At 47.1% G+C, this 9007-nt stretch overlaps 1 protein-coding gene across 1 annotated transcript; it reads left to right on the top strand.

The window, feature by feature from the left end:
• The first annotated feature begins 5129 nt into the window (after nucleotides 1–5129).
• On the top strand, nucleotides 5130–7227 carry GPR84 (G protein-coupled receptor 84). The gene is made up of 2 exons (XM_066365863.1): nucleotides 5130–5314; nucleotides 5811–7227. Exon 2 carries the CDS (start codon nucleotides 5819–5821, stop codon nucleotides 7025–7027), a length of 1209 nt encoding a protein of 402 aa, XP_066221960.1. The 5' UTR covers nucleotides 5130–5314; nucleotides 5811–5818; the 3' UTR covers nucleotides 7028–7227.
• The last annotated feature ends 1780 nt before the right edge of the window (nucleotides 7228–9007 follow it).

Raw genomic sequence — 9007 nt, 5'->3', positions numbered from 1 at the left:
ATTTTCTGTCACCATATATTTGTCCCTCTTTCTCCCATCCCCTCCTCCTCTTGGTAACCACTTGGCCCGCTGCTGGGAGCAATAACATTGGGATATGTATCTGTACAGCGAGGGAGACGGACACACAAGAAAGGGAACCAGAAGAAAGAGGGGGCCAGGGAAACTAGGGTGGGAGGAGGCAGACCTGAGGCTTGTGCAAAGTGAAGAGAGACTCCCCACGTCGCTCACCCCCACTCCTGTCTAGCTCAAATGTAAAGATGTCTGTGGGGAATCCCAGTCCAGGTCTTGGACTGCAGCCACAGCTGCTGAGAATTCTCCACAAGTCCACCAGGCGGCGCCAACGACACGAAAAAGGAGTCTCCCATAGGCTAAGACTCCCCTGCGGTGTGTCTCACGATTCTAGGGAGACAGGTCCAGACCCAGTCTCGGACAAAGGAAAAAATCAGGCTTTTGTACCTCTGGTGGGAAACCCATGCCAGAGACACAGAAGGCATGAAAAGAAGTGGGGGCAGGGCCTGGGAATCTGAGCTCCACCTCTGCTTGGCCCTATATAAAGTAATCCTTGGGTTAGTCCTTCCCCTCTCTGGACCCCAGTTTCCCTATCAGCAAAATGAACAGGTTTGAGTCTATTAAAAAGTTATTAAAAAAAAAAAAGTTATTGAGGCCCTGGCCGGTTGGCTCAGTGGTAGAGCGTCGGTCTGGAGTGCGGGAGTCCTGGGTTCGATTCCCGGCCAGGGCACACAGGAGAAGCGCCCGTCTGCTTCTCCACTCCTACCCCTCTCCTTCCTCTCTCTCTCTTCCCCTCCCACAGCCAAGGCTCCATTGGAGCAGTTTGCCTGGGCGCTGAGGATGGCTCTGTGGCTTCTGCCTCAGGCGCTAGAATGGCTCTGATTGTGGCAGAGCGACGCCCCAAGATGGGCAGAGCATCGCCCCCTGGTGGGCGTGCGGGTGGATCCCGGTCGGGCGTATGCGGGAGTCTGTCTGACTGCCTCCCCGTTTCCAACTTAAAAAAAAAAAAAAAAAGTTATTGAACCCTGTGCCCTAGCGGGATAGCCAGACTGGCTCCAGGGGTCTCAAACTCAACTCAGCATGTAGATCACAGCTGTTCGGCGGGCCGCACTAGGTCTACAAAAGGCAACTGTTACGCAACATTTTTCTCACTGCAGTTGAAAACAAAAAAAAATCAGTACAAAATTGTTCGGCGGGCCGCATGCGGCCCGCAGGCCGCAAGTTTGAGACCCCTGCTAGAGCGTCCTCCCCAAACACAATGGTTGCCCTTGTCAATCTCCAGTCAGAGCACATACAGAAACAAATCCATGTTTCTGTTTGTCCCCCTCCTCTCTCTGTTCTCTTCTCCCTTCCTCTCTCTCTCTAAAATCAATCCATAAAAAAAACTTAATTAAAAAATATGTTAAATTAAAAAAAATTTTTTTTTAATTTTTATTTTATTTTATTTATTCATTTTTAGAGAGGAGAGAGACAGAGGGAGGAGCTGGAAGCATCAACTCCCATATGTGCCTTGACCAGGCAAGCCCAGGGTTTCGAACCGGCGACCTCAGCATTTCCAGGTCGACACTTTATCCACTGCGCCACCACAGGTCAGGCAATTTTTTTAAAAAATTTTAAGATTTTTTTTATTTATTCATTTTTGGAGGGGGGGGGAGCAGGAAGCATCAACTACCATATGTGCCTTGACCAGGCAAACCCAATGCTTCGAACCGGCGATCTCAGCGTTCCAGGTTGATGCTTTATCCACTGCGCCAACACAGGTCAGGCAATTTTAAAAATGTTTATTGAGTCCTGGCCTGGTAGCTTGGTTGGTTAGAGCAGTGGTCCCCAACCCCTGGACCATGGACCAGTCCTGGTCCGTGGGCCATTTGGTACCGGTCCTCAGAGAAAGAATAAATAACTTACATTATTTCCATTTTATTTATATTTAAGTCTGAATGATGTTTTATTTTTTAAAAAATGACGAGATCCCCTTTGTTACATCCGTCTAAGACTCACTCTTGACGCTTGCCTCGTTTGACAATTATATATATTTTAAAATACCACAGTTTTTACGCCGGTCACATAATTTTTTTCAAAGTTTATTTATTTATTTTTTTATTTATTCATTTTAGAGAGGAGAGGGAGAGACAGAGAGAGAGAGAGAGAAAGAGAGGAGAGACAGAGAGAGAGAAGGGGGGAGGAGCTGGAAGCATCAACTCCCATATGTGCCTTGACCAGGCAAGCCCAGGGTTTCGAACCTGCGACCTCAGCATTTCCAGGTCAACGCTTTATCCACTGCGCCACCACAGGTCAGGCCTGGGTCACATAATTTTATTTTGTGCATTTATCCGTCCCACTCTAAAGGCCGGTCCGTGAAAATATTTTCTGACATTAAACGGGTCCATGGCCCAAAAAAGGTTGGGGTCCACTGGGTTAGAGCATCTTTGGATCCCCCGGCAGAGCACATATAGGAGCAAATTGATGTTTCTCTCTCTTTCTCCCCTCCTTCCTCTCTCTCTTAATATCCATTAATAAAAATTTGTTAAATCATCTCATTGTTAAAAATAATAATTATAAATAAAATCAATAAATTTTAAAAAATGTATTCAGACTTCATGTATCCAAGACCAAAAAAACTGGGACAGTGCTACTTATACATATGCTAGAATACCTTCTCATCTGGTTCTCCAAATGGTCTGTGGGATAGAAGAGCACACTCTTTTCTCTCACATAATGGGGGGTGGGGATGTGAGAGAGAGAGACCTCTTTATTTCCAGAATTAACTTCAACCACATGCTCCCAAGAGCAGCCAGTGACTCTGTGACCCTCCCTCTAGGTAGCTAAGTGGCTAAAAGGTCAAACAAGAAAGGCCAGACCAGAACCCAGAATCCCTGTGGGGTTCTCCTGAATGACATCTTTGCTCATTTCCCCCTCTCTACTCACTTCACAGTCTTACAGAAGAAAAGAGAAGGGAGGATGCTGGCAGTTAAAGAGGAAGGAGAGGGAACTAGGGCCTCCTGGGTTTGTCAACTGTGAAGTTGCAGGTTGGAGTTCACTGTGGGTTCAGAAATGGAAGCCAAGAAGAAATTTGGGGTTTGTTCGATTTTTCCAGGTCTTTGTAGCTAAAAAAAAAAAAAAAAAAAAAAAAGGCAGAGACTGGAGATCCAGAATTCTGACCCCATAGTAGAGTGAGTGGAGAAAAACAGGGGCTGAGTCACATGTGTGGAGACATAGGGGCTAGAAGAAATTGGGGTTAGAGGAGCTGGGATACTAGCATGCCCCACAACTACCCCAAATCTAGTCTAAAGCTGATTTCATGATTTACCCCTTTCCTAAATGTGCTGTACTTCCTACTCCCCACATTCCCTATCTTTTCTTTTTCTTTCTTTCTTTTTTTTTAAGTGAGAGGAGGGGAGATGGAGACAGACTCCCACATGTGCCCAGAAGGGCAGGGAAGAAAAGCAGATAGTTGCTTCACCTGTGCACCCCGACCAGGGCCATTTGGCTCAGTGGTAGAGCATCGACCTGGCGTGCAGGAGTCCCAGGTTCAATTTTCGGCCAGGGCACACAGGAGAAGCGCCCATCTGCTTCTCTACCCCACCCCCTCTCCTTCCTCTCTCTCTTTTCCCCTCCCGCAGCCAAGGCTCCATTGGAGCAAAGTTGGCCCAGGCGCTGAGGATGGCTCTATGGCCTCTGCCTCAGGCACTATATGGCCCTGGTTGCAACAGAGCAACACCCCAGATGGGCAGAGCATCACCCCCTGGTGGGCATGCAAGGTGGATCCTGGTCGGGCGCATGCGGGAGTCTGTCTGACTGCCTCCCCGTTTCCAACTTCAGAAAAATACAAAAAAATAAAAATAAAATCCAGCACAAGTATCTCTGTGGATGCTTTCCTGACCTTCTCAACAGTTAGCTCCTTTTAAACCAGCCCCTGATACACTTTAAAGCAAGAGTTGCCAATATTTTCCTAAAGGGTCAAATAGTAAATATTTTAGGTTGTGCTGGCAAAGAGCAAAACTGAGGATATTATGTAGGTATTTATATAACCATTCAATTTGTAACCATTTTTTTTAAATTTTATTTATTTTTTTTACCGAGACAGAGAGAGAGTCAGAGAGAGGGATAGATAGGGACAGACAGACAGGAACGGAGAGAGATGAGAAGCATCAATCATTAGTTTTTCATTGTGCATTGCAACACCTTAGTTGTTCATTGATTGCTTTCTCATATGTGCCTTGACTGCGGGCCTTCAGCAGACCGAGTAACCCCTTGCTGGAGCCAGCGACCTTGGGTTCAAGCTGGTGGGCTTTTGCTCAAACCAGATGAGCCCACGCTCAAGCTGGCGACCTCGGGGTCTCGAACCTGGGTCCTCCGCATCCCAGTCCGATGCTCTATCCACTGCACCACCGCCTGGTCAGGCGAATTTGTAACCATTTTTAAATGGAAGAAACATTGTTGGTTTATGACCCACACAAAAACAGATGGCCCATAGGCCAAAGTTTGCTGATCCCTGCTTTAGAGAACCAATGAAGCATTTATATATTTACATGTCTGTCTCTTCTACTAGACTCTGCACAAGCCCGTGTACCAAGACTCCTTGTATACCCCAGTGTCTAGTTCAGAGTCCAGTGAATAGTAGGCACTCAAATCATATTTTTTAAGTAAGTGGATGAATGATTTGGTTGAATGAGCCCTGTGGGGAGTGAAGCCAGAATCCTAACTGCTTCATTCCCACCTTTCTTCATCTGACTCCTTTCCTCAGATGGACTAGGATATCATATAAGACCCTCTGATTTGAACCATCTCCAAGTCCTGGAGAGAAAGAAGGCATGCCCCCCCAAAACAAAGCGAAGGTTTCTGGGGTGCCTAGAGTTGCTCCTGGAACTTGGTCTTGTCCTCTGGCTCCTTGAGAAGTGGCCCAGATATTCTGATACTCTGTCTCTTTGCCTCGACAATTCTCAGCAATGGTCTTATAGGCATTCTGCTATGCAAAGAGAAGAAGGAAATCGAGCTTGGGTATCAGAAAGGAGAAAGAAGAAATGAAATGGCTTTGGGGTATGTAGCAGAAGAATTTCAACAGAGAAGCCCAGGTTTCACTAGCCAAAGCAGAACAAGTAGGACTGGAGACAGGGAAGGAAGTGGCTAAGATGAAGTAACTGGGGAGTTTCTTATTCTTTCAGTCTAGTTGTATAATAAGAGACATGAAAGCAGGGTAGCAGGGTACATTCTATTTGAAGCCTCACTGCCCATTAGAAAGGACTGCCCTTTAGTAAGTTTGATTTCTTCTTCCACTAGAGAGAGAATTGAAGGCTGGGAGACTCAGGTAAGTAATTTTGTGGTGGGTGTACTTTTCTTTCTCTATGTCTTCATCTCCCAGGTGGTAAAAACAGAAAAGAAAAAAACAAACAAGAAAACAACAACTGAGGCCAGCATGTGTGTGCAGTGAAGTAGGGCAAAGAGAACTATAGCAGCATCGTGGATACAGAGCGGGGACTCTTGGGTGGTCTTTGGAAACAGGAATTTAAAAGGTTGGAGGGCACTGGGGTTACTGAGAGTATCTGGATGGGTATTGAATGAGGCCTGCAGTTTGCAGTAGACAAAGACTGAGATAGATAAGAATTTGGGAAAATCTTTGAGAAAAGATTTGGGAACTTGAGAAAGGACTAAGAGAGCCTAAGGAGAGGATTGGGAATCTTGGGATGAAGAGGCCTGTTGAACTCCCAGAGGAGTTCAGGTGTCCAGGGACCCAGCGTTGTGCAAGAGATATAAATTCAAAGTCAAGTTCTGACTGTCTTCCTCTCCTACCCATTCCCCTTCAGGCTCCATCATGTGGAACACCTCTGATGTCAACTTTTCCTGCTACCATGAGTCTGTGCTGGGCTATCGTTATGTGGCAGTTACCTGGGGAGTAATGGTAGCTGTAACAGGCACTGTAGGCAACGTGCTTACCCTGCTGGCCTTGGCCATCCAGCCTAAGCTCCGTACCCGCTTCAACCTGCTCATCGCCAACCTCACAATAGCTGATCTGCTCTACTGCACCCTTCTCCAGCCCTTCTCTGTGGACACCTACCTCCACCTGCACTGGAGAACTGGTGCCACCTTCTGCAGGGTTTTTGGGCTTCTCCTCTTTGCATCCAACTCTGTATCCATCCTCACCCTCTGCCTCATCGCCCTGGGACGCTACCTCCTCATTGCCCACCCTAAGCTCTTTCCCCAAGTGTTTACTGCCAAGGGAATAGTGCTGGTGCTGGTAGGCACCTGGGTGGTGGGTGTGGCCAGCTTTATTCCCCTCTGGTCTGTCTTTACCTTGGTGCCTGTAGTCTGCACCTGCAGTTTTGACCGCATCCGAGGCCGACCCTACAGCACCATCCTCATGGGCATCTACTTTGTGCTTGGGCTCAGCAGTGTTGGCATCTTTTATTGCCTTATCCACCGTCAGGTGAAGCAAGCAGCACAGGCACTGGATAAATACAAGCTGCACCAGGCAAGTGTCCGTTCCAACCATGTGGCTGGGACAGATGAAGCCATGCCTGGTCATTTCCAGGAACTGGACAGCGGGATGGCATCAGGGGGACCCAGTGAGGGGATTTCATCTGAGCCAGTCAGTGCTAACACCACCCAGACCCTGGAAGGAGACCGATCAGAAGTGGGGGACCAGAGCAACTGCAAGATATCTAAGCAGACGGCAGACAAAAGCACTCCAGAAGTACCAGCAAAGGCCAAGTCAACTAAAGGAGCCCAGAAAGCTCAGGACTCTTCGTCAGAGTTTGGGAAAGTGACTCGGATGTGTTTTGCTGTGTTCCTCTGCTTTACCCTGAGCTACATCCCTTTTTTGCTGCTTAACATCCTGGATGCCATGGTCAAGGCTCCCCGGGTTATCCACATGTTTGCTGCCAACCTCACCTGGCTCAATGGTTGCATCAACCCTGTGCTCTATGCAGCCATGAACCGCCAGTTCCGCCAAGCGTATGGCTCCGTCTTAAAACGAGGGCCCCAGAGTTTCCATAGGCTTCACAGTTTCCGTAGGTTCCGTTAGAACTGTGTTTCAGTCACTAGAATCTCGGATGTTTCATCCAGAACTAGAGTGGCCAGCTGGTATGGGAGTAAATGAAAGTAATACCTGTGGGCATTTTCACAGACAACATTCCCTTAACCCCAAACCAGGCCTCTCTATCCCTTGCTCAATGTTTCAACCCTAGGCTGCTCAAGATGCATTATTAATTATTAATAAATGAATTCTACCCTTTTAATGCTCAGGTGTGGTCTTTGGGGAAGATAGAAATAGGCCAGTGTTAGTTTGCAGTTAGAACTTAATAGCGGAGGGTTTGGGGGGTGGGGAGCCCAGATCAGAACAGAAGCAGGAACAGTGGGCCTGGGATATAGCCTTCAACTAAGGGGTTTCTGGATATAAAATATGTAAATTGTTAAAGAAAATTAGCCAGAATTTTGGTTTAACTTCCCAGAAATATCCCCTATCCCTAATTACTACTGCCAGGACCCTCCTGTCCCTTCAAACAGTTGTTTCTTAGCTCAAAAAAAATTTTTTTAACTCAGCTTTAATAACCACTTCAGTATGGCTACCCCCTAACCCTTGCCTTATCCAAAGAGAATGGTCATAGGAGAGCACTCTTGCTCTGTAGAAATGGAACTGAACTTGGCTGAAGCAATGACAGACAGGCATTCTACTTGCCCTGGCAGGGTCACACTGGTTGGAGCTAATTCACCTAACCCCTCACTTTACCTAGGCTTGCTCTTTTCATCCTTGAGTTGTGAAAGCAGTACAGAGACTCTCTAGTTAAGAGGACTCAGGGGCCCCTGAGGGGAGATCATACCATTCCCTTCCTCCAGACTGACCAACATCCTGTCATATGTGAATTTAAAGCACATGTGACCACTAGGTGATGCTAGTTCTCTGTGTTTCTTTTCTGTCTTCCTTGTTCAGGACAGAAGGTTGTCAGAGGGGCTGGGAGTCTAGAGATACCCCCATCCCTCCCAGCCAGCAGGGTTGAAGAACCAGGTATCTGTACCCCTCTCTTTTCCAAAACTGAGGAAAAAAAGTGAAGAATTATACATTTATTATTTATGAGGTATTTATTGTCTACTTGGTTAGGGTGGTGGAGCAGAGTGTGCCGAGTGCTGGCACTGGGGACGGAATGTGAGAGTCATGTTGACAGTAATAGTAGTGCTCTGGCTACAGCTGTTCCCTCCCTGCCCTCAAGTCCATGATTTGAGAGGAAAAAGTAAAATCCAGAGAGATTCAGACAAGGACAGAGAGAACTATAGTGGGGTGGACACATTCTCACATTTAACATACTTTCAGGGCCCAGGAATCCTGCCTCCTAATTTGGAACATGTGCTTCTAAAGTGTCTTCTTCCACAAAAGTGAATCAAGTTCAGGCTACTGATGCAGGGGCCCAAACAGTTGGGGTGAACAATACAGGACCAAAAGGAACAGCCTGACCCGTTGGTGGCACAGTGGATAGAGCATCGGACTGGGATGCAGAGGACCCAGGGCCAAAATCCCAAGGTCACTGGCTTGAGTGCGGGCTTAGTAGCTTGAACACGAGGTCGCTGGCTTGAGTGTTGGATCACAGACATGACCCCATGGTCACTGGCTTGAGCCCAAAGGTTGCTGGCTTGAAGCCCAAGGTCACTGGCTTGGCTGGAGCCCACCATTCAAGGCACATATGAAAAAGCAATGAATGAACAACTAAGGAGCTGCAACGAAGAATTGATGCTTCTCATCTCTCTCCCTTCCTGTCTGTCTGTCCCTATCTGTCCCTCTTTCTATGTCTCTGTCACAAAAAAGAAAAAGAAAAAAAGAACATGTGCTTAGGAGTGTAGAGACCAGGGTTCCAGTCAAGGTTCTGTGAACCTGAGCGGGATCCTTGATCATTCTGGGCCTCAGGCTTTATTATCTGTACAAAGATGGAGGTGAGATGTAGTCTTATGTGACCCAGTGCTGTCTTAAATCCTGTAAATATACTATTTTGTGTAAACCCCACAAAGTTTACCA

Source organism: Saccopteryx leptura, chromosome 2, assembly GCF_036850995.1.
Source record: "Saccopteryx leptura isolate mSacLep1 chromosome 2, mSacLep1_pri_phased_curated, whole genome shotgun sequence".
Taxonomy (NCBI): domain Eukaryota; kingdom Metazoa; phylum Chordata; class Mammalia; order Chiroptera; family Emballonuridae; genus Saccopteryx; species Saccopteryx leptura.
Note: the sequence above shows the minus strand (reverse complement) of the source record. Positions and strands in the feature narration are given on the sequence as shown.

Coding starts and splice junctions, on each gene's coding strand:
- GPR84 (XM_066365863.1), top strand. CDS start 5,819: ATGTGGAACACCTCTGATGTCAACTTTTCCTGCTACCATGAGTCTGTG.